General features: G+C 37.2%; 1 protein-coding gene across 1 annotated transcript in view; it reads left to right on the plus strand.

Moving 5' to 3' along the window:
- Positions 1 to 27,803, plus strand: part of TCF7L1 (transcription factor 7 like 1) — a 53,831-nt gene that overhangs the window by 19,899 nt on the left and 6,129 nt on the right. The window contains exons 4-7 of the mRNA XM_032229281.1: positions 20,622 to 20,705; positions 24,134 to 24,266; positions 24,534 to 24,636; positions 26,485 to 26,568. Coding sequence (XP_032085172.1) covers positions 20,622 to 20,705; positions 24,134 to 24,266; positions 24,534 to 24,636; positions 26,485 to 26,568 — 404 coding nt within the window. The remainder of the gene's footprint in view (positions 1 to 20,621; positions 20,706 to 24,133; positions 24,267 to 24,533; positions 24,637 to 26,484; positions 26,569 to 27,803) is intronic.

Below are 27,803 nucleotides of genomic sequence, written 5' to 3' on the forward strand. Positions count from 1 at the left end.
TCCTTGGACATTTTGCTTCTCATCCAAGTTGCCTATTGAAACAGCACCTTTGAGATACATTTCCTATTGATCCCTTTCCATGTTATGTTGTTCTTCTACTTCTCTTTCTATCTTTTAACCACTGGTAGTTTTAATATGCTCCTATGCTATTCTTTTAATACACTCTTCATCATCTTTTATTAAAGAAATACACTGGCCTAAGCCACTTCATTCAGTTGATCCTGCCTGAATAATATGTAGATTGAATGTGGTCCAGATTGAATGTGGTCCACCAAGCAGCCTTCAATGATCTACCAGTGTTTCTTCAAAAAATAATACAGGTAGTCCTCAACTTACAACAGTTCACTTAGTGACTGTTCAAAGTTACAGTGGCACTGAAAAAATATGACTTATGACTGTTTTTCACATTTACGAACTTTGCAGCATCCCCATGATCATGTGATGAAAATTCAGATACTTGGAACTGGCTCATATTTATGATCATTGCTGTGTCCCAAAGTTATGTGATCCCCTTTTGTGACCTTCCGTCAAGTGAAGTCAATGGGGAAACCAGATTCACTTAACAACTGGGTTACTAACTTAATCAGCTGCAATGATTCTCTTAACAACTGTGGAAAGAAAGGTTGTAAAATGGGGCAAAACCCGCTTAATAAATGTCTCATTTAACAGAAATTTTGGGCTCAATTGTGGTCACAAGTCGAGGACTACTTGTAATTTTACTTCCACTGTTCTGCCTGTTACAGAACAGCTGATCAGGGCAACAGCTATTCCTTTGCATCCTATGAGAATTTTTAATTCATTCATAGAATCTGCAGTTGAGTATTTATATCAAGATTTGGAAAGCTCCCTTAACTGAGGTGACATGCTCCTAATTCTGAACAGCCTTTTGACGGCCAAGCCCCAATACTTTTCACTTGCCTACATACTTGCTTTGTTTTGTGAGCTATTTAAATTCCAGTGGGTGTTCAGCAGGTCTGAAAGAAAAGTTTTAAATAATGTGTAGATGTAAGAGCTGATGTTGAATGGTGCCACATTTCTCATACCCGATCTCTCTTTGGTATGTTGTAGGCTTTCTATATATAGAAGAGGATTTTTGCTTGATGGAAGTCATACAATACATTTAATCTCTTCACCTTAAATGTTCTTACTCTTTTTGTTACCTGTGCTTGGTATATGCTCAGTCTAAGCTGCACATCCATACATTTCCCATTCTTTTCCTAGAGATACATTTGCTGAGCACAATTGACTTTGGGGATATTCCAGTTTTCAATTCCAGGATTTGAGGCAGCAAAACTGTGGATCTGTACCTGGAAATCCTTGCTTCAGCAAAAGTAGTTTTGAATTCAAACCCTATTACTTACACTGTCTATGTTCAGTAAAAACAGAAGCTACCATGTTACATGCTAGAATAAGCAGCATAATCAGTAAATAGGAATAAATAGCATAAAATATGTAATGGGTCAGTTCTAGAAATATATATCAATATTTTACCATCACTATTGAAGTTTTGTACTCTTAGAGTGTATCACATTTTCTTTTATTTAAGCAACAGATTTTACTATTTAGAATTTTTAGTTATGTTCTATATCCGTAATAGTGAAAGGGGGCACGCAGAGCCATACTTGCTGGCATGCCAGCCTTCAGCTCCAGTGCACATCATTTTTCATCCCTGCCTCAAAAAGGCAAACAAACTAGGGGATAGAAAAGCTACTGTGTTTCCCTGAAAATAAGACCCAACCAGAAAATAAGCACTAGCATGATTTTTAGGGTGCGCCTAATATAAGCCCTACAGGGCTGCAGTGGCTAAGGCGCTGAGCTTGTCAGTCAAAAGGTTGGCAGTTCAGTGATTCGAATCCCTAGCGCCGCATAACGGAGTAAGCTCCCGTTACTTATCCCAGCTTCTGCCAACCTAGCAGTTCGAAAGCACATATAAAATGCAAGTAGAAAAACAGGGACCACCTTTGGTGGGAAAGTAACAGCGTTCCGTGTGCCTTTTGCGTTTAGTCATGCCGGCCACATGACCATGGAGATGTCTTCAGCTCTTCGGCTTTGAAATGGAGATGAGCACTACCCCTTAGAGTCAGGAATGACTAGCTCATATGTGCAAGGGGAACATTTACCTTAATATACCTATCTCCAAAATAAGCCCCAGTTAAGATTGTCAACCTGGAGGGCAAGGTGGGCATGGCCAGCACAAAATGTGGAGAGCGTGGTGCGGCCCAGATGCACTGCACAGCCGCCTGCCCTGTCATGGCTGTGGGCAAGCAAAGATGGAGTGGGTGCGTGCCTTCTGCTTGAAGGGCCAGCCCAGCAGTCGCAGTGCTCGGACTCACTTGCGCTTCCCCAAACCCAGAAAGCGCAGAGCATCCTCTCGGCCAAGGAAGCATCACTCCTGGTGGCCTGAAGGATGTGGCACAGCTCACTGGACTTTGCCGCACGGTTTGCATGATGGCGAAGGGGCTCAGAGGGAAGTGGGTGTGCCAGGATAGAGGGGGCTTCACAAGGAGGGCTCTGTGCACCGGAAGGGAGCTTCAAATTTAAATGTTCGAATGCAAAAAAGAACTGGAAGGGATCTTGGACATCTTCTAAACCACCACTACCTCGCTCAAATGTTTTCTTGAAAACCTCCAGCGATGGTGCACCCACAACTCCAGGAAGCAAATTGATCAGGGCAGTTTCTTTGTAGGCTTCTATGCAGACCCTGAGGGGTGCCTGGAGGCTACTGGGTGTCGCTGCAGATTTCAAAGCAATACCGCTCTGGAGAAGGTAGGAGCTATGCCACTCCATGAGCTGGCTGGATGTTCCGGAGAAGGCCACCTCTGTGGCAGGGGTAGGGGGGGTGCGCACCCATGGAAAGCTGCCTTGCCCACATGCTATGCCTGCAGTGCCACGGCCTGCGTCCACCCTCAAAAGGGGAACCTGGTAACGTACAAAGAGGCCCACCCACCTCACTACATCACCCACTGTAAGGGGTGCCTCCCTGACCCCGGTGGCCAGATATGGGCCCAGCACAGACCGGATTGCATGCCCCTCCTGTTCCTCTGCCTGCTGTTTGGAGGACCAGCCCCGTGGTCACAGCACTTGGACTATGCTTTGCAGGCTGCGCAGCCCCAGAGTGATCCGTTCAAAGGGCTGGTGGGTTGCGCCTGCTGCCGGACATTGTCGGCTCCCGGATCCTCGCCACCTCTTGTGTCTGCACCAGGAGGTGAGGCGCCCGGCCCGGCTGATCACTCTGATACCACGTTTTTCTCAAAATAAGGGCCAATGTGCCTTTGGACCCCAAAAAACACCAGAACAGGTCTTATTTTCAGGGAAACAGGGTAATATAGAAGACATGAAAGTTACATGCTAAAAATGTGGGAAGATAAGCAAACATTTGCATGCTTTGTACCCACTGAATTATGCCCGATTTTACAAGTTGGTTTTTTTTTTACTGTGGTTATGTGAATCAAGCAGTTATTAAATAAATCTGCCACTAACTTTGCTTGTCAAGTGCCCAAATTTTCATCACATGATCATGGGGATACCACATCAGTCATAAGGGTGAGGAACACTTTTTTCAATGTCCTTGTAAATTTAAACAGTCACTAAAGGAATGTCAGTAAGTCAAGGTCTTATATGTAGGGTAAGTGGCAATAATGGTGACATGGAGAAGGAATGCAGACCTTCCCCCTCCCCTCTCCCCCCCTCCCCCCAATGCTAAAGGAAATCCCTAAACTTGCTTAGCCAAGAAATTCCCATGGTATTGATAGGGGATTTCTCTGAAATTAGTGCATTAGTGTATATGTTCCTGTGCATCTTACAATTGCAGCAGGAAAGAATTACGTTACATCTTGGTGCCTATATTATCCCTGTCAATTGCCAGTGGAAGCAATTTGCATTTTGAGAAAGCTTCCTGCAGGTCAAACTAAAAATGCATTTAAAGTTACATCTTGCTTGATTTTTGTGGCTACAAAAAGTTAGCATACAGTAATTGTCAGTATCAATGGTTGCTCGAGAGTTAACTTTTGCTTTTACATATGCATTAAATACCATTTTTTAAACCTAAGTATACAGTATAATGGAATATATTTCTAGGCATTGTTTGGTGTGATTTATTTTTAATTATACCTTTGGGGTTGATGCCTTGCCATATATAGTGCTTCAGCAGGTGGCAGCACCTGGCTGATTTTGGCTGATGCAAATACTACAGTGTTGGGCCAGATTATTTCAAAGGGGGAGGGGGACCTGAGAATTTCATGTCTCTAAGCTAAATAGCAATGCCAAAAAACTTCTCAAAAATCATTGGCAAACTGCTTCCACATAGACTCCAGGAAATGTATAGCCCAGGGCCTCTTTTCCTTTTTTAAAGTGGTCAAGGGAAAGGCATTTATATTTTAGGATTGTGTCTATGTCCTATTAATATGACAGAATAACTAATTTGGCTGTTCATTGTTACCTTGTTAATTGGCATCATGTTTCTCAAGTTTTGGTTACATTTTGAAAACTTAAGTTTGTAAAACTTGTTTTACATTTTTATAGTGTTTTTATTTACACTATCTCCAAGGAAGAAGAACAGAATTGTACTGGTACACTTGGATTCCCCCCCCTCCACTCCTTTTCACTCTTGATTTTGGCTCTTCACTCAGGTGTAGAAGTCCCTCATACAGTTTTGTCAAAAGACATTGGAAAAAAGGCTTGGCCTAGGTTCTTAAAGGAATTCATTGTTTGCTGTGGATTGTGGGGAAGGAAGATCCTAGTGGCTAAAGAAATAGTTTTGAGTTCAGGTTCAGATTATGCCTGTTTTTAAAGTAGGCAACATTTACAGCCAAGAGCAATTATTCTCATTTGGTATTTTTTTCTTTTTCTTATGTAGACTTGTTCATTTTCTAAACCCATTGCCTGTTCCATCTTCATTGGAAAATGGTTGCTCTGACCATCATTATCATCTTTTAGATTCTATTCATAAATACTGTACATGGAGGATGGAGGTATCTGAATGAGCCAAAAAATGAAGGTAATCTACAGCTGGTTACTCTTGGCTCTCTCTAACAGGAAAAAACTGAATTAATCCTTCCTGTGATTGCTACTGCTGGTAAGATTGGTTATATATCAATAGGATGCCATGATCTCCTTGTCTCTATTCCCTGTTCATCCCATAATCTTCAATTACTCAGCATTTTGTGTCACACTAAGCCTTAGTTTAGTGGTGGCTTGATGAGTAAGCCATAATTGTAGTGTTTCCATAACAGCATTTTATAGAGCCATCAGAACCCCCTGTTTCTCTGCCTGCCTTGGGAGTAGGTAAGGAATGTTTATTGAGTCTTCCGTTTTATACTGATACTGCTTAATGTCTGAAGATTGGGGCAGGTCACAGAAACTGAAATAAGTGATAGCAGTGTGACTTCCTGTGAAGGCCAATACTGGCATTTTATTTGCCTTTTCGTGCAGCTGGCTGGCCACTGTAAAAACAGACTGCTAAGACTAGATGGGTTTGATAGAGGCGACTGCTTATTTTTTTTACAAATAAAAATCAAAGTCTGGTTTTATGCATAAAGGCAAATCCTAATGGATTATAATATGAATTAGTACAGGTAGTCCTTGACTTACAACCACAATTGAGCCAGAAATTTCCATTGCTAAGCAAGGCAAGTATTAAGTGATTTCCCCCCCATTTTGCAACCATTTTCGCCATAGTTGTTAAGCGAATCACTGCAGTTAAGTGAATCATTAAGCAATTAATGGGGGAAGCCATTAATCTGTATAACACCAATCACTATGAGAAGCTTCCAAATCCGTTCCCTGTGTGTGAGTTCTATTACACCTTAAGCTCAGGGTGGTGGTATCCATGGAGCCCCCTCCCTTTTCTTTTACCACCCAGTAACACTGTTCAGTAGAGACAGTGACTGGTCCAGAGTCATGTGTGTGAGAATGGACTATATACTGTCCAATCCCAAGATTCTAGGAAGGCTACAATAATAAAGATGCAGCAAAACCATAAAAACATCAATCATCCATAAAAATTTGAATATATAAAAACAGTTCCCTCTCAAAACCCACCCATCAAAACAATCTCCAAAAACACAGCCCAAAACCATAATTCGTATACAGAAGTCAGACGAGATAAGATTGTTTGAACGGCTTTGCAGAGGCAGTAACATTTCAAATGTGGGGCAGGATGTTCATGGTCCTCCAAAGGACTTGGAAACCTGACCATATGAATTCCTAACAAAAATGATTTAAGATAAGGAGTTGGAAGAAGGAATGGCTTTTGAAGAGACTGCATCTGCTACTTGAAAACAGGAAACACAACCAAGTTCCTTTTCTGTCCTTGATAAGGATTCAATCACCACCACATGTTGTAGTTGATGACTTCAGGTTTAGAAAGTCTTGTCTCAGTATATGAAGCTCCAGCACTTTAGTCCTTGACATTTTACAGAGAAAATCAGTCTTGCTGATTAACAATATACCACACATTTAGACAGCTGTAACTAAACATCTGGATGAGATTATTTGGTTTGAGAAGGAATAGGGGGTTGGGGCAATGATTTATAGAATGTTTCTTTGGCTGTAAATCCCAGTTGTAATTGGGACTTTTCGGTCCTTAATTGTTTGCAGCAAGGAGTGGAACTCAGTGGTTCCCAATTCATGGCAGGGTCCAGAAACCCAGTTGGTGGGGAGCAGGCTGAGGCTTGTTGCTAGGATACTGTTGCCTTTGTTTTGGTCCCAGCTCAATCCTGTATTTAAGACAGTGTATACATTTCTCTGCATTGTTAATGTAATTTGTTCAGGCAGTAAACCACCAAGTGCAATTGAAGGAATCTGATATTCAGAAACACCAGAGGCCAACCTTTTGTGGGCAGGTTATGGTTTGAGGCCTAAAAAGGGATGAAAGATTTGATGTGAGTGACTAATTATATGCTGTACATGCAAGCCATTGGGCCTCCATATTGTTGTGATGGGCTCTTCTTAATTGGCAAAAAAAAATGCAATGGCCTGCTTTAGAATCAGTGGGTCAAGTTTTTTTTAATACTGTAGATGATTAATTCTTTCCATGTAAACATAGGTGCAATATCTGAGAAAGTACTGTTGTGCAGTACTTGAACATTCTGTTCTGCAATAGCTGCTTGTCCTAATATTTTTTTTAAAAATGCATCATTCAGGCTCAGTCTGTTTCAAAGATTTTAAAAATAGGTAGCTTGTGACAAGTTGACTTCTTTCAGACTGTTTAGAATGTATAGTGTTTAACAATAAAAATGAAAATAGATGCCCTTTGGTAAAATGATAAAACATGTACCAGCTTGGAACAGAAATTTTTTTCATATGCTGTTTTTGCTTCTTAAGAGAAAGATAGGCTCATGAGAGTAAAATAAAAACTAACTATCCCTCTTCTTCTCAACCCATTAGCCAGATTGAAGTACTACCCTTTGGCACTAAATACAAGTTGTAAAGAGTTTGGACAAGTTACCTTTTCATCCCACCATCTAGTTAATGTTTTAAATCTGTTTACTTCCATCTTATATGTTTTTTTGTTTCCAATGTGTATGCATGAAATCCTCCAATGTTATTATTAGAAGTATTTCTATTGTATATCTGTTTTAGATGTCATCTTCAAACAACTTTCTCTGTTACTCCCTGTATTGGTTCCTATTGAACCTTTATAGCAAACGTGGGCAATTTTCTGGTTGGATATTATAAAAAGGGTGGCATTTGAAACTGTAGGGTCCCGTTCACTTTTTTCTTGCTATTTTTATACTGTCTTCCTCTCCACCTTTCTGCTCCATAGTGGTGTCCCTACTGCAGATCACTTGTTTCTGGCTCAGTGAAAAAGCCAATATTCTTGAACATAATGCTGGGAGTTGGATTTTGGGGAGTGGGAGAATTCTATTTCCCTCCCAGAAAACCTGCCTGTTTCCCCTGGCAAGAAATTAATAAGCAACAAACTGTTTCAGCGGACTTGATCTGGGTAGTAAGTGAAAGTGGTCTGTCTGTATGAGAGTATACATATATATTTTATTGTGATGAATAAAATGTAGGTATGTGCACTTCTCTGGGTTTCTCAGGCAGTTTGTACAATCATAGGAGTGAAAAGGCTTGCCAACCCACGATTTAAAAGCTTTGTCAGTTATTACTGAGTACAGGGAGTTTCTTGGCCAAACCATCATACAGGATGCCAAATTAAAAGATTATTGAAAGACTGTTAAATGTTCATTACTGAAAGAATGAAATGAAGACAGTAACTATATACTTTATGCATATATTGGATGTCTCATCTTTTGATAAAAAAATAACTTAAGGGCATTTACTATAGGCTGTAAGAATATCTGCTCTCAGAATTAATACATGCACACTTAATGAAGTCTGCATTCCCAGAGTGACTCATATTTCTGATGGGGGAAATAGCAACAAAAATTCAAATGGGAGAAATAAATTTCCCACAGCAGTTCCTTCAAAGTCCATTCATCTTCCTATTCTATCTTCCTCTTCCTAGGATACTTTTGGCAGTTAGTAGCTATAACTTGTAATGGCCAATAGCAGAAACCAAGCTATGTTTCCTCTCAGTTGTGCAGTCCCAAGGCAGTAAATAAGAATGTGGAATTTAGGTTACCAGGTCAGACAACCAGTGGGACTGATAGTGTGGGAGTATTCTGACAACCTCTTGCCTGATGGTTGTGTTGTAAGACAGTGGGATACTATTGACTATGTTAATTAGTTGACTTCATTGGCTCTGCTGTGTGAAGGTGATATACGGCAGTTGTTCCTTATGTAAAGCATTATTGCTGAGATTTTGTAATTTTGGAAATATAGAGGGTGGTGGGAATATATTCAGTCTTTTGGATTGTTGTTTATTTTCAAGCTGTGTAATAATTTTATCTTAGCACATATTGGATGTTTCATTTATTTTTTTTTAAAAACTACACCAATTCCAGTAAATGATACATAATCATTACAATTCACTCTGTATATTGCTTACAAGGCCTCCTGCCACTCTATAGGGTCAGTGGTGTGACCTGGCTCCAAAAATACTTACTGTAGCAGAATGTTGTATGTATGAGAAAGAACATTGTTGACATTAGACATTAATTTTTTGTTTTTTAGTGCAGGACGGTTTTTTAAGGCAACAATCAAGATAATAGGTCCAGGTGATACAGTGGCTGCAATATAAATAGTGTGTTAGGAAGATGATGTCAGGAGCTTTCAATTCAGGAAACTGCTATACCAAATATATATATAATGAGTAAATTCCTCAATGGATTAAGGAGCCGTGTGGGTTTTGCTTATTTGCCTAATGTTGTCCCCAAATGTTGACCATCTTTCCCATGAATGAAGCAAGGTCCCCTTCTTGTAGCTGTGAAATTGCATAACTATGTTAACTTGAGAGAGAACTTCTTTAAACATCCCTCAAAAACAGATACACATGAATGCAGAGAGGGAGAAATATTTAATTGCTTCAATTTATAGAATTCATACAGTCAAGTTTTACCCAAAAGTAATTGGTCCATTTGAAAAACTAGATGTTTTGAAGAGCCGGAGTTGGTTCTGTTTTTTCTTGTTGTGTGTGGGACTATTAGAAGCTGTTAGCATTCCAGTTCAACTTATCAGAGAGTGTAAATTTCACTCTCTTCCTTACACGCTCAATAAAAAGCAGAGCTCAAGGTTAGAGGGAACAGAATGCTGCTTCCACCATGCCCAGAAAAAAACAACATGTTATTAATTGTTGTCCTGCTTGGGGGGGGGGGGGGGGGAGACGGCGGCGGCGGGGGGGCTTATGACCTGTGGACTTCAATTCCCAGAATTCCTGAGCTAATTCTTTGTTTTCTTTATATTTTATTATTTCCTTAGTCATCTTCAGTAGACATAATTTATCATTGATTTCACCAAAACTAGGTGCATTTTTAAAATTCTTCATTCCTAGTGCCTACAAATTATAATTTACTCTTGGCAATCCACACAGTTCTCTTGACAAGACCTTCAGAAGTTTCTGGACATTGCCTCTTTCTTAGGGTCAAAAGAAAGTTGTTGACCCAACGTCACCCTGCATGCCCATGGCAGAATTAGCTTCCCGGTTTCTAGCCTGATGCTATAACCGCTATACCTTCTCAGAATATTTCTAGATTTCATTATATTAGCTAAGTTTAAAATAACATTGTATCTAGCTTTGAATCTGTTTCAATTTGACTTCTTGCTCTGGCTTGAAAGAGAGACTTGCCCGGTTCTGGTGCTGGCAGTTTGATTGCCAATGAGTATCACCAAGCCCCCTGATAACTCCCTTGTTATCAGCTAAAATTCATGGTGTGCCTTTGTCCCCACTAATCAGGGTCATTTATGTCCAGCAGATTTCTCAAGGAGAGAGGACTATGCTGCTTGCCAGCCAATCAAAAATTGGAAAGTGGACTGGAGGAATAATATTGGTTAGATTTGAAAGATTAAGGAGATTACTGGAGAGCAGAAAGGGGCAATTGAAAGGATGGGAGAACCTCTGTTATTCTGGCATTACAACTTGATGTTGTGATTAGGCAGTTTTGACAATATCTGTAAAGTTCTCCAGGACCTGTTCTGCTGCTTGTCGGTTTTAAATGACTCCATTAAACTTTTCCCATCTAATGTGCCTCTCCTTCCAAGGTCGGCCCTGCAGAGGTTTGAGTAGTCATTCAGTTGTGTGTAAAGTGGCTGTGAAGAGCCCTCTGTGCACTGTATGAATAGGCTACATATCCATGGAAACCAGATCAGGCTGGCTGGGTGATCTTTGACCCACTTGTTGCCACCATGCTGTTCAACCTCATATGCCAGGATTTGCAGTTTCAGTGTTTTGCCTCTTCCTCTTTCCCATGGGGCTGAGAGGCCCCGTTGCCTTTTCAGAGGAAGTACAATCATAACACTAGCTTGTTCAGCCCTTTCCAGCTTTAACATCTTTTTGAATCTCTGTCCTAAGCTCTTGGTATTTCTCTAAACCTGTCAATGTTCAAAACACAGAACAGATTTTTCAGAAACGTCCAAAATCGCATTAAATATGTTAAAAAAATTATGTTTCACTTTGAATTAGCATGAGAATACTTGAAAAGTTTTTGAAACTCTAGCTGGGCTCATATATTGTAACAAAAACAATAAAGAATCAAAACCAACAAGTAAGATTTCAAAGATTACATACGAATTATGCCATAAAAATAAGATTGTCTTAAATGTCGGAAGACTAAATATGAAAGATTCAGTTATTCAGGGATTTCATCTGTTTTTGCCATTGAAGGAATGTAAGTGATTCTGGTTGTTGACTTGGAATCTTGCAATATCATAGACATAACCCAATTTGGAAACATTTTTCTTTTGTTGCTCTGCTTTTGGAATTTACAGATCCAAAACATTTAATTCCTAGGGTTAAACAATTCCTAAACAGAGGGCCTTGCTAGAATTCCTACAGCTATTAAGATGCAGAGCTGTGATTTCTCTTGTTATATCAACAAACAAATGGCGACTAAACACATTCTGCTGAATTTGATTTGGAGGCAGTTTTGTCTTTACATGCCTTCCAAATATTTATTTAATCATTGAATTTCATTAGGGATGAAAAGCTGGTGGTCCAGGAATTAATAGGTAAATTCTGTTTGAATCTGAGGGGTAATGAAATAACATTTGGGGCAGCATGTTTTAGACTAATTGTTCAATCCCCAAAGCTATTCTGCTTACTTGATGACACAAATTCATAGAAAATTATATTTGTTTTGGAAAATAATACAATTTTTATTATAAAATGGTGTTTTTCTTTTGAGAGATTCATACTTCTACTTAAGCCATAATGTGTGAATCCAGCTATAATGGTTTTTACAGATCTGATTCAGAATAATAGCTTTTTTAACAAATTATAGTAGAACATGCTTTTGAAAGTATCCATTTTATTTAGCCTGGTAATTTTTTGGTTTGCTTTTAGACTCTAACTTATATTTTTTCACACACAAAACTTGCAAGAGTACATACTGTCTGAAATTTAACTTTATGGAAAATTCCTACATGAATGGTGTGGATTAGGTAGGTAGGTAGGTAGGTAGGTAGGTAGGTAGGTAGGTAGGTAGGTAGATAGATAGATAGATAGATAGATAGATAGATAGATAGATAGATAGATAGATAGATAGATAGATAGATAGATAGATAAAGACCTTCCCAGAGAATAAGCCCAATCTGGCTTTTGAGTGCATGCACTAAAATAAGATGTCCCCTGAAAATATTGCAATACAGCAGCAGCCATCAGGTGATCTTGCTCGCCACTGCCTGCACTTCAAAAATAATAAGACCTCCCCGAAAATAATGCCAAGTGTTTATTTCGGGGGTCACAGTAGATACGGTAGGTCATATATCTCATCTTTATCCACTGCTATCCCTGCTGAGTGAATTTACTTTTTTCTGTTTATAATAATTACATATTCTCAGGTAAAGTCACCACACATCTGAAATCTTTCTAATTTTAATTACTTGATCTTCAAGAATGGACTGTAAGGTCACACCTCAAGAACATGCCTTCAGCATTTCTATTACATATAAATCATTTGAAAGGTATTAAGTATTATTTATATTTTTATCAAGATTATTTCAAGTGCCTCTAGGTTATAGGTCACACCTCAAGATCATGCCTTCAGCATTTCTATTGCATATAAATCATTTGAAAGGTATTAAGTATTATTTATATTTTTATCAAGATTATTTCAAGTGCCTCTAGGTTATAGTTTTCAAGTACATTTTAACTGAAGCATATTTAATTCTTGTATATTTAATATCTAGATTGTTTGTAAAAGTGATATGATTTTGCTTTTTCTTCATAGTTTCTATAAAACCACACAAATTGTTTTTCCTCTGTTCTTCGTTACACGTTTCTATCAAATGGCTGTGCTTCTCAGGATCCTTTTATTTTCAACTTGTGTGTTATAATTAATGGTATCCAAAAGTGAGAATCCAGATTTTAAGTTGTTTTCATGTAATTTTTCAGATTTTAAATATCTTACTAATGCACAGATTTGCTGTAAATTATATCTAGTTTTCAAAAAATATAGTTTTAGGTTTATTTGGTATACAAGTTTTTAAAATATACTTTTTTAATTTTTTTATCCAAAGTGAAAAAGGATTTTTAAGCTATTTACTAATTGGTAGTTTATATATAGTGTTCTAATGCATCAGTGGACAGACAGCATAATGGTTTGTGTTGGAATCTTGCTACTTTGATACTATGTTTTGTTATTAACGTATGAAATCTTGCAATATTTGGATAAATAACACCAAAAATAATGGTCATAATCTCGTTTTTAAAATCAATATGCATATCCAAAGATATTAAATTGTGACTTTCTCAATGCTTATTGATCCTTCCTTACTAAGAGTTTATTATGGTTTTAGGAAGACAATTATGTTTTAGAGGAGGAATAATCCAGATTACATTTTCAGTTCAAGAATGCTTACATGTAATTGAATATATATTTTTAACCATTTGTTCTTTCTTCCTGTGGATTTAAAACTAATCCACGTGGCTGTATTTAAATTAACTGTCCAAATCTTTTAGACAAATGTGTCAGTTTTTAAAAAGTGTCTATTTCTTAATATATTTTCAGCAAAAAAAGTAAATTTACATCTTGCCATTATGTCTTTTGTCCCCAAAGAATTCCAATATTGAATATTATATTATATTAACATATAATTGAAATAATATTTGCATATATCGTAGTTAAAAATATTCTCCACGGCAAATTGACATTGAATTGTATAAATAATCTTATTTCCTACAGCAAAATGCTCCTCAAAATCAACAAATAGGATTACTTTTTCTGAGCTAGCTACAGAGACTTCTAATCAGTATAATGGATTATTTTGAAATAGTATTACAGTAGATTATGAAGAGTGAATTAATTCCAAATTCTTTGGAACAGTCTCTTAATCCATTTGGTTTTAACTACTTCTATCTGCAGATTAAATCCTGGATCTTGTGATGGGGGGGTTTCAAGTTCATATATTGCTTGTAATATCCTCCTTCAGTTTCTCCCTCCACATGTTTCAACTTCAGTCCAAATTCAGTTGTTTAAAATTAGGCAGATTATGGCCATGAGACTCCATAATTTGAATATTTCTTTAATACGTGCTTTAATGTGCGATGAGGTCTGGTGAAGCCGATCACTCCTTATTTGCAACTGGTAGCAGTTTTAAAGTTTTAATACGCTGTGGTATGTGAGCTGAAGATTTTTATGAGCATTTAACCCCACACAGTGTATTAAATACTTGTAAAGCAAAGTGAACCTTGCCGTTCGTTGTTGAAATGCAGGAAATCTGGCCTTTAAAAACATTCCTAATTGGCTATAGCAACTCTCTTTTTCTTTTCCTTCCTCCTCTTAGTTTACTACAGGCTTCTCCCAGAGTAAAGACCTGTTCCTGAAATGACTATAGCAGATGTTGGCAAGTCAGGGCCTGTTGTCTATACCCCATTGTTCAGGTTTAGGTTTGCAGACCCAGTGAATTGTATGAATTGGTGAATCTTAATCCCCAGCTGAGGAGAAGCTGTTTGGCAAATGGCAGGTTAATTTGCAGACAGCAGGATGCATTGTACTGTGTGTGTGGCACAACAGCATGTGGGAGAGAAATAGTTAAAATCCTTTTCATTCTCCCAGTTGCTGAGAGGAGGAAGAAAAGGAAGGTAACAAGCAACTGGGGCTTGTTCTAATCTCTCTGGAATGTAACCATTTTGAAACTTTTATAGCTTCAATATGCCATTCACGCACTTGCCAGCTCTTTTTTCCTCTTCTTCTTCTTCTTTTTATTTTGCACATGGATTCCAGCACAAGAGGTGCTCTCTTGAATTCAGAGGTGTTGTTCAACTTCCCACATCAACCCTTTTATACTTTTCCCATTCCTTGTATGTTTTCAGAATGTGTCTCCAGCCTTGCATATTGTTCTCTGAACTTAGTAAAAAAATAATAATGTTTTTTTATAGCTCTTTAAAAAAAAAAAACACCAGCCCAGTTTGCAGCGGTTTCTCTGCTTATAAAATGGATTAGAAAGTTCATTTTGTGACCAAGCGTGCCAAGTAGAAAAGTAGGGTGGAGTGTAAAGATACACAGCTGGAAAATGACGACATGTAGGAACTTTTCATTAGTAGGTTTTTCTGTGTCTATTTAGGTATTTTAGGTGTCTTGCCTTCTCTGTCATTCTCCATTCAGAAGTTCCAAGAAAGCTGAGTCATCGAATGGAGTAGCGCTTGCTGCCCTCGTAACACAGGCTGTTATAGGTGCCTTTTAAAATTACTTTGCAGTAAACGGCAAATGAACTCACACCACCACTCAATGTTTGGAAACAGATTGGAGCTGTACAGCAGCCAGATCCAGGGAGTTCCCCAATCTAAGCAGCCGCTTTGATCTCAGGTCTTGGAGAGTAGATCAAAGGCAGTCATTTAGGAAACTACTACTACTGTACTCACAGTCCAGAGTGTACTGTAGGTCATTGAGCTAGCTTGTTGGGAGTCATGGGGCCAGCTGCATACCAAACATACTCCTTGTACAGATGACAGCCCTGGCTCCCTGCCTTTTCCTCAATTGGCTGTTGCAGGAACCTTGGAGACTAAGATCTGATTACAGGTCCTGTGCCCAGCTCTGCACAAAGGGCAAAGTTTCAGCACTAGCTTTTCGAAAATCTCAGTGGCGACTCAATGTTGTTTTCTGCTCTGTGTTATTTTCCGCTCTAGTGTCACATTCTTTCTCCCTCGTATCACATTATTTTCTGAAAAGTAAAAATATTGGCTCTAGGGTGTGGTCATAATAGTTATTGCCTATGACTAACCATAGTAGACAGCAACAAAATCAAGTAAAATCCAGAATTAGAAAATACAATTTTGAAAGTGTAACGTTGTTGCTGGAAAAGGGAATTTAGGTATCACAGTGTCCACCGTGCTACCGTGAAGTGTTAGCAGCTGCAGATGCCAAACACATGAAATTCAGACTATCAGAAACTTGATGTAAGAAATTATATCACCAGATTCCAGAGTTGCTGTTGCAGCGTGCAAAGAAAAGTTAAAAAGTTGAATAGTTTCTGAGCAGAAGCAGTGACTGTGTTGGGCTTTCTCAGTTTCATGCTACATATATGCCCTTGCCATGATATTTTATCATCTTCAACTAGAAATACACCACTAATCAGTCATCATACTAGTTGAGATTAATGGAAGCTGCACGTATAGAAGACGCAAGGTTAGAGAAAACTAATACAGCAGTTCTAGAGCCCAAGTTGAAATCATGCAGGGAAAAAAATAATATTATCCTATCTACCACAGTGTTTGCATCATATTCATATTGTAGTTGGTTTTAACATATTCTCTGTGCTAGGAAGTATTCCAGAGTATGGCTTAAAAAAGAGTGTTACTTATAATCTTGATCTATACTTCAAATTACTTCTGTTGCCTTTGCTTGTTATTCAAGCTCAGTCAGGAATTAAGCATTGGATTGATCTGAATGGCATTTTTGCTGTACATCCCTTTTTTATTCTGTGGTCTGTCTTTTTTGTCCTCTAAAAACTAAAGGATTGAGAGATGGACTAGCTTAGTACAGTGACCTGCCATTGTAAATCCTCAGAGTTGAATTGTAGAGTTCTTGTTGCTCTCTGAGCTTATTTGCTTGCGTTACCCAACTAGGCAATGTCATCTGATGCAAACATACAGTATCATGTCTGCAAGGAAACAAATAGGAGATTGGTGGACTTTATGGACACAATCTGTAATTATTGCAGTAACAAGCTATATATCTTTACTTAGGGACAACACCGTCATTTCAGCATATCACGGGATCTTGCCTACAGAAAAATATTAGGCTACCAAGCTTAAGCTTGTAGAAACTAACCGCTTGAACTTAAATTTGTGAGTCCTTGCAAATGACGCTTTATTGTAACAACTGCCAGTATCCTTTTTGTAATGGTTCATCAAGTTTATAAGAATTGCTCTTTAGTTGCTGCCTAAAGGAGTTATTTTGAAGGAAATAATCCTTTTGGCTCATGGTTGGTGTTGGGAGGCCAGTTGTCTTTTCCTTCGCTTAGGAGGAAGGATGTTTGCTTGTGCATTTTCATTCATTTTTATCCTGGTATTGTTAGTTTTGGCTGTATTCAGTTTGAAGTTTTGAGGCTGAATTTTACAGCTAAAATGTAAAAGGTTGAAGAAAAACAGTTCTCCATTGTGGACAAAGCAGTCTGTTACAGTAGACTATTTGTGTGTTTTATGGGAATGAGATAAGCTCTCTTCCTGTTTCATGTCAAGTATTCACAAATCCCGCTTCCTTTGTCCAAAGGTGCTTTCTTCATTGGTCACCTTCCAATTTTTGCTTCTCATCTCCAAAGGGAAAAATCCTGAATACTTTCATATTTAAAAAAAAAATAACAAAATTGGCAGTAGCTCTAAAATTCAAAATGTTTGCTCTGCTCCCGAGGAGGAATGTGAAATCTGGCCTTAATCTTGTGCTGGATGCTAACAAATAAAGCTGCTTTCTATAGAAGCTCGATACTGCTGTGAAAATATTAACTATATCTTTACTGGGCCTCAGAGAGCATAGGGTTTGGTCTATCCACTAGGAACTGTATACAAATCCCCAAATCCACCAGATTTTAAGAAGGAAGTTTGAATAGGTGCAGAAAAGAACAGTCAAGATGATGCATTTAAAGTTTTTAGGATATGCTTGGGTCTAACCTTGAGAAAAGGCCACTGATATATGATAGCACAGTTCAAATATGTGAACGGATGTCATGTAAGAGGAGGGCAAGACCTGTTCTCGGATTTAAGTTACAGAAAGGCAGACTCCAATTAAATACTAGATCAAAACTTCCTGAGAGTAAGAGTTCAACATTGGAACCTCTTATCTGAGAGATAGTGGGTGGACTTTTTCACTAGATGTGTTCAAGTAGAAATTAGATTGTCATCAGTCTGGGGTGTTTTAATTTGCATTCCTTCATTGAGTAGGGAGCTGGACTGTAAGGTCTAAGTGACCTTTTCCAAACTCTCAACTCTCTTCTTGGAAGGATAAAAATAAATAAATCTCAAACTGCTGGTACAATTTGTTTTAGTTTGTTCTTGCAGGACATTCAACACTTAAATTTTCTCACTATAATTCAACTGAATTTATTGCTCATCTAAAGCTGAAATGTGAATCCCAGTGCATTTCTTACTTCAAGTCCTAACTTGCAAGTGCAGTTAGTGTGAATGTGAACCATGTTTGTTTATTTTTATCAAATTTATTTTAAAATGTCAAATTTGCCCAATAGCTGCCTTCTAGGTGGTCTGCAATAAAATACATTAAAATATACAATCTGAATAAAAACATGAGACAATAAAATCAAAATGAAAAACCATACAAGCTAGGCAATGGTAAGAAATGAAAACTGAGGAAATTAATACTTTCACTAGGCACTCAAATTATGCTAAGGTGAGTACCAGTTGAGCCTCATCAAGAAAGGGAATTAAAAATAAATTTTATAATTTCAGAAATTCACTAGAAAAACCTGCCTTTTAAAGCTACCTTTGATGGGAGGGACCTGATGGAGAACTTTATTACATCCACTTAAAAAATCCAATTGATACAAACTAGTGAAGATGTTCCTTAGATAACAGATCCTAACCCAGGTCTTAAATGGGAATTTTGCAACATAAGGATTTTTTTTTAAAACTATTTCTCGTTGTTACACTTAAGGGGACATTATTGAGATAGTGGAGATAAGAAAAGAGACCTTTCAAAACAAAAGTTATTTCAAAACAAAAGTTGATTTAAAGAAATTGATTCTTGTGAGTTTAATATACTTTGGTCTACAAACCAAGGTTATTGATTTGAATGCCCTAAAGGGCACTGCCTTCTCAATTTGTCTGCAAGGAATTGTAGCAGTATTGTAATTCAGAGAGAATAAGGCATAAGAGTATTAAAATATTCTGAAGATGTGACTGGAGGCAAAACCTTTTGGAATGTTTTTGTTTCTTACCCTAAACTGTTTTGTCCAACATAGAGAATCCATTAAGATTGGGGTATATTATAAATATTGTAAAGCAAATATCTATATGAATGTGGATTTAGTGGTTAATTGTTGTAATGAAATGAGCAGCCAGATTGTATTTCAGTTGTCTTTGAACAAATCTATTCAAAGGTTGTCTTCTAGGCCTTCTACTTTCAAGGTAATTTTCAAGGCAATCTGTCCAGGCATGTGGAATATTTTATATGCTGTCAGCCAAAAGTATTCTTTATTCAATTGCTGTATTTCTTCTGCCATACATAAACATGTTGAAAATTGTAAAAAATGCTAATGTGACTATTATATGTGTGAATTTTGTAACTCTTTGCTCTTAACTTATCCTTTCCAAAATACTGAAAAGGTTTTTAACAATATTTCATTGTGTGAAAATCTTGCAATCACTCGATAGAAAGGATGATATCAGTTTATCCTCTATTAGCTGAAAAAAGTTCTAAAGCATTTATATGCTTTAAATACGTTCTAAAAGTTTGTAATATATAAAAAAAGATATGAAAACAGAAATAGATCAAGATAACTTGCATGCATGCCACTACCAAAGTATTGTCAATATTAATTATGCTTGCATGATTTGAATTAGATAGGTGGCAAAGGAAATACAATTTATATGATTTAAAAAAAATGCTTTTACCTTTCTTATTTTGGACTGTTGTTTTCTCGGCTTTTATGCACCATTTCCCACCTGAAATAAATAGTTAGAGGAAATCTGAAAGTTTGTTTTAAGTTGAAGGGTTAATCTTCCATTTAAATTATTGGTTGTTCAGCCTCCAAACAAAGCATGCTGGGATTTCCTTCCAGCTGTTTTACATCATGAAGATTTGTGTGTTAGGGAAATTCCATTGCACAGCTGCAACTCATCCAGTCCACATTCTCAAACCTCCAACATTTCACAGGACCCATGTATTCAGCTATAATGGCATGAGATACTTATCTTTCTCTGCTAGAAATGCAATGCAAAATAGCTTTATTATGTCCAGCAACGAAGACAAATGTATGTTATTGATGCTAGAAAATTATACAAAAATGCATTTTCATATTTATATTTGAATGTGAAACCAGCCTAAAATTAATGAGCATGCTTTAAGCTTTGAAGGCTACTTTGGTGGATTTGATTTAAATAGTTCATATTGAACATTAATGATTTGGCTTACTTAAAAGCATTCTCAGTTTGACCATTGAAATATAGAATAAATCAATAGTTATTGAATACTGATAAACTGAAGATACGTTAATCAGTGCAATTAGATTTTCTTATGGTTGGCTTGTATAACATTTGGTATATAGTGTTAGTACCTAACTTTTGCTGAATCAGTTGTTCCTTATCCCGTTTCATGTAAGAAATATACTCTAGTATTTACATAGAAATAAGATTATATAATTTATTATTTTTAGGTTACCTAAGCAGCTTGAAAACCAGTGCCGAGGAACCAAATCCTCAGGAATTACAATACTATCTTGGTGTTAGGCTAAAAATACACCACAACCATTGAAGAGATTTCTGATATTAAAAAATAACCCACCAAAAAACCACCTTTGTATTAAACTAAACTTGGACAATTAAGCTTTGGAAAAAAAATATTATTTTTTCACTGTGATTGTTTATCTGATTTCTTTAATCTGATTTCTTTCAGTATCTTCAGGTGAAATGGCCACTTCTAGATGTACCATCTGGAGCTACACTAAAGGATGCAAGATCTCCCTCTCCTGCCCATTTAGTAAGTGCTAGTGGTTTATTTATAGGTCTTGTTAAATGAAAGTTTATTTATGAATATATACACCTATATCCATATTCCTTCAGCACAGTTAGTTTAGAATGACTGAGGCTATTATGTTCAAGATGTGGGGCATAAAAATTGAATTTCTAATTAAAATAAAGGGAAAGATGATTCCTTGTAAATTATTGTGTGATAGTTATCTATCTCACATGATACTAGTTTGTTATGAAGAGCATTTTCATCACTACCACAAGTGTTCTAAAGAAGCATTCTTTAGTTCAGCAAAAAGAAACAAGAAAAAAAAAACAACTATTGAAAAATGAGACAATTAATTTTCAAGGCATAATATCTTGCAGCTGTGTCTAAAATATCTGTGCCTCAGGCTTTGAATTTTGACTTAGGTTTTCATGAGTCCACCATAAAAACATGTGACTAGAAGAATCTTTTGTTTCAATGGCAAAATAAGACAGTGATACTCTTAATTAACTGAAAAGGGGATCTTTCAACTCCTCCCCACACTCACATTGCTACAGATTGAACTGCATTGTATCACGCAGCCCAGACCTTCCAGTGTATTCATGCTGAAAGAAATTTTTTAGATTTTTCGGAGCATTCATGATGACAGAAATTACACTGCTGGAATTGATTTGAAATAATCTTATGATTTAAAAAGGAAAATGGAATATTTTTGAGAGAGTTTCATACAGTAAATAGCAAATTACATAGCAGAGCAAAGAGAATAACACTAAAAGTTGTAGCTGAAATTAAAATCTTAAAAATTCTTAGAGGGATTGACTTGCTAAAGACAACTTTCCTGAATATTTAATGTTGAGCTTTAATACCTGTAAAGCAACGTGTTCATTTATTCATTGACTGCTCATTTCAGCACCTCCGCTATGACATGATCACAATCCGGACACTTGGATGCTCAGCCATGATGACAACATGGTCATGTGATTGCTATTTGCAACCTTTCCTGTGGCTTCACCATATTTCAGTCTGCTAAATAGTGCATAGCATGAGTTCATGAGGCTGCCGTTCTTGAGATGGCTGCACCAGGCTAGTCTTCTACGCTTGAAACCTAAGAAACATCAAGCCTAGTTAGTAGTTGCTTATATGGGATATCTTTAGAATATATCAAGGATGGAGTAGATTGGGAAATTGAAAAATTATCTACAATGGTAGCAGGGGCTAACTACTTCGTCCTAGAAAACTATACGTATCTGTCCATGAAATTGCCAGAAATCAGGTTTACTTAAACAATACTTCTATTACTATTTCGTTAAATTTCTTGGGAAATATGTGTTCATTTTAAAAGTAGTTTTGAATATTTTTTTATAGTCAAAACTGAATTACTTTTATTTAAATTACTTTAGTTAAAGAACTTCCTGAGACATGTCCTTTAAAAGGACACTAATTTATGCAGGGTATCACTAAAATTTGTATTGAGGGAGTGGGGGGAATGCACCAGGCAGATCTCCCTAAAATGGGCTTGAAAGTTTAGGGTGTTATCATCAAAAATGGTTGCCACCTCCCTTGCCTTCAAAGTTATGGTGGCCCAGAGAAAGGGCTCCAATATTGATCTTGATACTAAGGATGATGATACAAGGTTTAAATCCCTAATTAGCTTATGTCTTAGCTATCTGAATTTGGCTAAAAAGAAAAATGGACCTTTTGCCAGTACGGTTGTTTTAGGACATGATGGGATATGTGCTAATTAATTATTTTGCAACATGTACTAGGAGCAGAAGACAAAACAAAACAAGCTTCAGCCTTTCCCAGAAATGATCTGATGATCCTAAAATGAATAGATTAGACCACAACTAGCTTGTGTTAAGAATGGTGAACATTATATGATTCTGAAAAATATTATCATATCAAGAGTATACAGGCAAAATGGTTAAAAAATTACAAGGCTGTTTACTACCATTTATAAGAAATCTTATTTATACTTATTGATAGGATTCCTCACAACCTTCTTATGAAGTGGTTTCAAGTTTTCATTTTGGATCCAGTTCTTAGATTGTGCCGAAATGAGAGGATCTTCTCTAGAGCAGGCTTGGACAGCTTAAGAAAGGTGTGAAGAAGTCCAAGAGAATGTGGGTGTTGTTTATGAGCATAGTCAAGAGATAGGAAAAAGCAAGAAAGATTCTTTTAAAAATGGAAATATTGCCAAAATGAAAATAGATAGCAGTGTAGAAGATGGCAAAACAAATTTGCTGATAAGACAAATGGAAAATGTTTTTAAGAAGCATAGTGCTGGAATGTTGAAAGTAAAAGGAATTATCAAGAGGGGGAACCCAGCAGAGATGAATAAATAATAAAGGAACAAAAGGCACACTAACACAGAGATAGCTAATAAATTAAATAGACTTTGTGTCTTTTTTGCACCTCAGAATTTCTTTAACTTAAAGACCTGAATGGCCTTTACAGGCGGCAAGAGATGAACTGGTAATTAAAAAATTAAAAATTAACAAGATCAAATAGAACACTACTGATTATTCTTACAGAAGTCAAATCTGAGTTTTCAAAAATGCTGAGCTCTGTGATAAAATAGCCACCCCTACCCTAAAATCTGAGCTCTGAAAATCAGCCAATTTATACCCCCCCCCTTTTTAAAGGAGTAGGTAAGTTACCCTACTATTTGTTCCAGATCAAATTGTTGAAAACAATACTGAAGATAGAATTATCAATCACTTAGAAGACCAGATGTTGCTGGGGGAGCATCAGCATAGTTTTTTTTGCAAACACCTTTATCAAAGTGTTAGTTATGTAAATATATTTGGGTATCAGATTTTTTTTGTCATTAAAAATGCCTTTGTCAATGGTTGTTATCAAAGGACACTGAGCACACTTAAAAGTTATAAAAAATAATGGTTTAATAACAGTTAATTGGAGGGAAATAGCTTGTTCAGTGAAGGGACATTGGCAGTTTTGTCAATTTCTCATGTGATTGTTGCCTTTAATTTATAGTAAAGATAAATTAGAGTTAAGAAAACTTAAGCACACTGCCAGCCAAATAGCTCTTTCCATACTGAAAATTTTATTTCATGTATTAGATCTATTTTAAATCTATGCTATATGTATGAGTAACCTGTTTCCCTGAAAATAAGACCTCCCCGGATAATAAACCCAATCGGACTTTTGAGTGCATGCGTTAAAATAAGCCCTCCCCAAAAATATTGCAACACAGCAGCAGCCATGAGGTGACCATGCTCACCTCCTGCACCTCAAAAATAATAAGACCTCCCCGAAAATAAGGCCAAGCACTTATTTCGCAGGTCAAAATTATTTTCAGGGAAATGCGGTATGTGTATAAAGTAAATTATGTTTTTTCTTCTTCCTTGTTTTTTAAGGGAATAAACGATTTAAAAATAGGAGTAAATACTGTATTTAATTACAGATATATTTTTGCTTTTCTCTTGCAGTCAAACAAGGTTCCTGTAGTTCAACATCCACATCACATGCACCCACTGACACCACTCATCACCTATAGCAATGATCACTTTTCACCAAGTTCACCACCTTCCCACCTCTCCCCAGAGATTGACCCAAAGACAGGTGAGTGTTTGAAAATCATGGTCTTATCCAAAGCCTATCAAAGTGTTTGGGTGCCTTGCCAAGAGAAAAGCACAATAAATAAACTGAGGGGGAAAGAGTCAAAACAAAAATGTAAGTTTATCAGCAGATATTTGTGAAATTCTGGAAATAAAAAGTTATCTGCATGTTTCTAACTAGAGGGGAGGTAGGGATTCTAGTTTAGAATTGAAAAGAATTCTAATGAGAGACTGAATCTCTTAATGTATATTATTGTTTCTTCACTATCAGGAATTCCACGACCACCCCATCCTTCAGAACTCTCTCCTTATTATCCATTGTCTTCTGGTGCCATTGGACAAATTCCTCATCCTTTGGGATGGCTCGTACCACAGTAGGAATTTCCACTCTAAATATTCTTTCTTGCTTTGTTCTTCTCTTTACAGTGCAAGTTTGTCTTCATTCAGTACAAAGTTTTTGACCCCAACATGTGTTGCTTCTGAAATAAATCAATTTCATGAAGCCACAGGTGCTGTAATTTTTTGAGTTAGCTAAAAAGTTCACCTGCTCAAGAGACTTTTTCTGCATAGTTTGTCAGGATAAGATTTAACACACATAGGTGCACATTACAGTCACATTGATATACCATCCATGTGACATCCTTTATTTATGAAGCTCAGATTCTTCTTTTATCTTCAAAACAATTCCAAGGTCATTCATATGCTGGATGGCTAAGGCCTACAAACAAAAAAAAGTACAATTGAGTTTATTGTAATGCTCAGAGTGATAAATATGATCATATATATAGTTGGGATTTCTACAATTAAATTGTGATACAGTCAGTATTTCTGTTGACGTCCTCAATAGAACATTACTGTACTATAATGTACAGATTTCATTAGTATCAATAATGCAGTACCTGCATTGTATTCATAATATCATAAGGAAGCTTGAGAAGAATTTGAAAAGATTCAGTCAGTTCATATATAACTGGAAGTTTAACTCATTGTTAAATTCGTTAGGGTCAACTAAAAGTTGACAACTAAAAGTTGTGAAACAGACATAGTCTTGATAGAGAAAACTACTATGTAAGTTTTGCTGCCTATAAGGGTGCCTTGATCCAGGCATCTGTTGAATTCATTGTTTTTTTCTTATTATTACATTTATAGTAATAATAGTAGCAATAATTCATTAAAGTAGTGTGTCATCCAATTGTAACAATGAAACCAAAATTATAACAAAATCAATAAAATGTAAAAGAGTAAAAATGGTGAGTTTGATGATACCGGATTGAGGGGGGCAGGGGCTGTCACCATCCCTTGCCGAAGCACTGGGTGAAAAACTAGGTTTTCATATTGTACCAGTAAATTTTGGTGGTGGGGACCTCATTCCTGAGGGCAAGCACTGTTACAGTGAAGGTATTCTTTTGCATACCTATAATACCAATAGATGACATTGTTTAATTGAAAAAATCCTGCAGGATCAAATAGACCAGGCAGATGTTATGGGAGACAGGTGCCCCCTGAAATAATCAGGTCCTTTGAATATAGGGCTTTATAGGTAACAACCAGCACCTTTAATTCCACCCAGAAACAAACAGCAACCATTGCAGCTCACAAAGCAGAGGCAGAAGTTAACATGGGCATACTGAGACTTGAATGTCGCTGTTCATAGTGCTACATTCTGGCCCAGTTGAAGTTTGTGGAGGGTCTTCAAAAGGGATCTATGATGCACTGAATGGAGAGACTAAACTTATATGCACTGGATATCTTGTATATAGAAAGCCTTTACATTGAAAGATGGTTTTAAAACTGCCCTACTGAACTATGCATGATTTCTGTAGATCATCTCTTGTGGGTTTTATTTCTACGATAATGTTTAAGTCATCTGGGATTTTACCAAGAGAACATAGTTATGGGGGAAATTGATCAAGGAATGGGAATCTGGGTTTGGTGATGAAGAAGGTCAAGGTCTGCAGCACCAACTAATGGCAACAGATACTTGCAAATACTGTTGTTGTTTTTTAAAAAAAATGTGATTCTCAGGAGGTAAATATACTTTATAATATATTCCATGTATGTTCAGTGAAGTCATAGAGAAATAAAGACTATATAGCACTGAATGTTTTATAATTTCTAGGAACCTACAATATTAGCAGTCAAGTGATTTAGTTTTGTAATTTGGGATAAGAAATATATTTGTTGGCAATTGTAATGAGGAGAACTTGTCTTGTCCATTTTAGGCAAGGGCAGCCAGTGTATTCCATTCCTCCAGGTGGGTTTAGACATCCATATCCTGCCTTGGCCATGAATGCCTCAATGTCCAGGTGCGTTCAAATGGGAATCTGGGTCTAATTCTCTCTGAACTAGCAAAACTCTATCTGTACATCCTATGTCAAACTAGGGTCAAGAACCCATACACCCATCTGTTATCTCATAAAAGAAATTCTGCATGATTTATGTCTTACATCTTACATATGTGGAGATATTCATTTTCATGAAGGAAGGAAGTATTTGTGTAAAGGCAGCATACAATCTGACCTGATTTGGCCCAGATAGCAAGTTAACTATCACTGTATCTAAAGGGGATACCAAATGAACAGCTCATTGATACTTAAATTGCTATAATTTACTCATTAGAAGCAAATAGGGGAAGAGGTTTACTTAATCAAATTAGCAATTGGTACTCTCTAAAACAGGGGTTTTGAAAACTTTAAACCTATTACTTTTTTAAACCTGTATTTTTTTAAGAACATATCCTTGAACCCCTGATCAAGAGTGAAAGTTCTGTTAGTAGAAAAGTGGCTGTGTTCAAGTGAACATTTTGGCTGGGGTTTTACTTTTTCATGGAACCTCCATCAAAGAACTATTAAGGATTCCATGGAACACATGTGGAAGGGCATTTATGCCATCTTCTACATTAATGGTTTATATCAGGGGTGTCAAACTTGATTTCATCGAGGGCCACATCAGGGTTGTGTTTGACCTGGGGAGGGGGCGTGGCCAGGGGGGCATGGTCAGTTCGATGTCACTTATGTCATGGGTGCCTGTGGTGGCCCGAACGGTCGGCCAATGAATACGGGGTCCCGAGCTCCGTTTTTGGCTGTGACAGCCTCCTGCAACCCTCCGCCAGCGAAAACATTTTCGCTAGCCGAGGCACCTCAGGCCGGTCCTTCACTGTTTCCAGGATGGCCCTGTGGACCAGATCTAAGCAGCCTGTGGGCAGGATCTGGCCTACGGGTCTTGAGTTTGACACCCCGGTTTATATAATCATTCTGATAATGTTGTTGCTATTTTTCGCCTTCATGATTCTTGATTTCTCTACAGTTGAGAGTCAGCACAGTTAAGATGCTAGATTTGATTCATATTCCCATTTGCTTACATAATTATTTGGTGACCCGGGTGTGCCAGTGTTAGCCCAATCCATATCACAATGTTGTTATTGCAGGGATAAAATAAGGAAATGAAACCCTCCTGTATGACTTGATTCGGGGAAATGCAGTGAATCAATAATTTGCCATTTTGAGAAATTGACTTCTAATCGACAGAAGTCCAAAAAGCA

The sequence above is a fragment of the Thamnophis elegans genome, chromosome 13 (genome assembly GCF_009769535.1).
Source record: "Thamnophis elegans isolate rThaEle1 chromosome 13, rThaEle1.pri, whole genome shotgun sequence".
Taxonomy (NCBI): domain Eukaryota; kingdom Metazoa; phylum Chordata; class Lepidosauria; order Squamata; family Colubridae; genus Thamnophis; species Thamnophis elegans.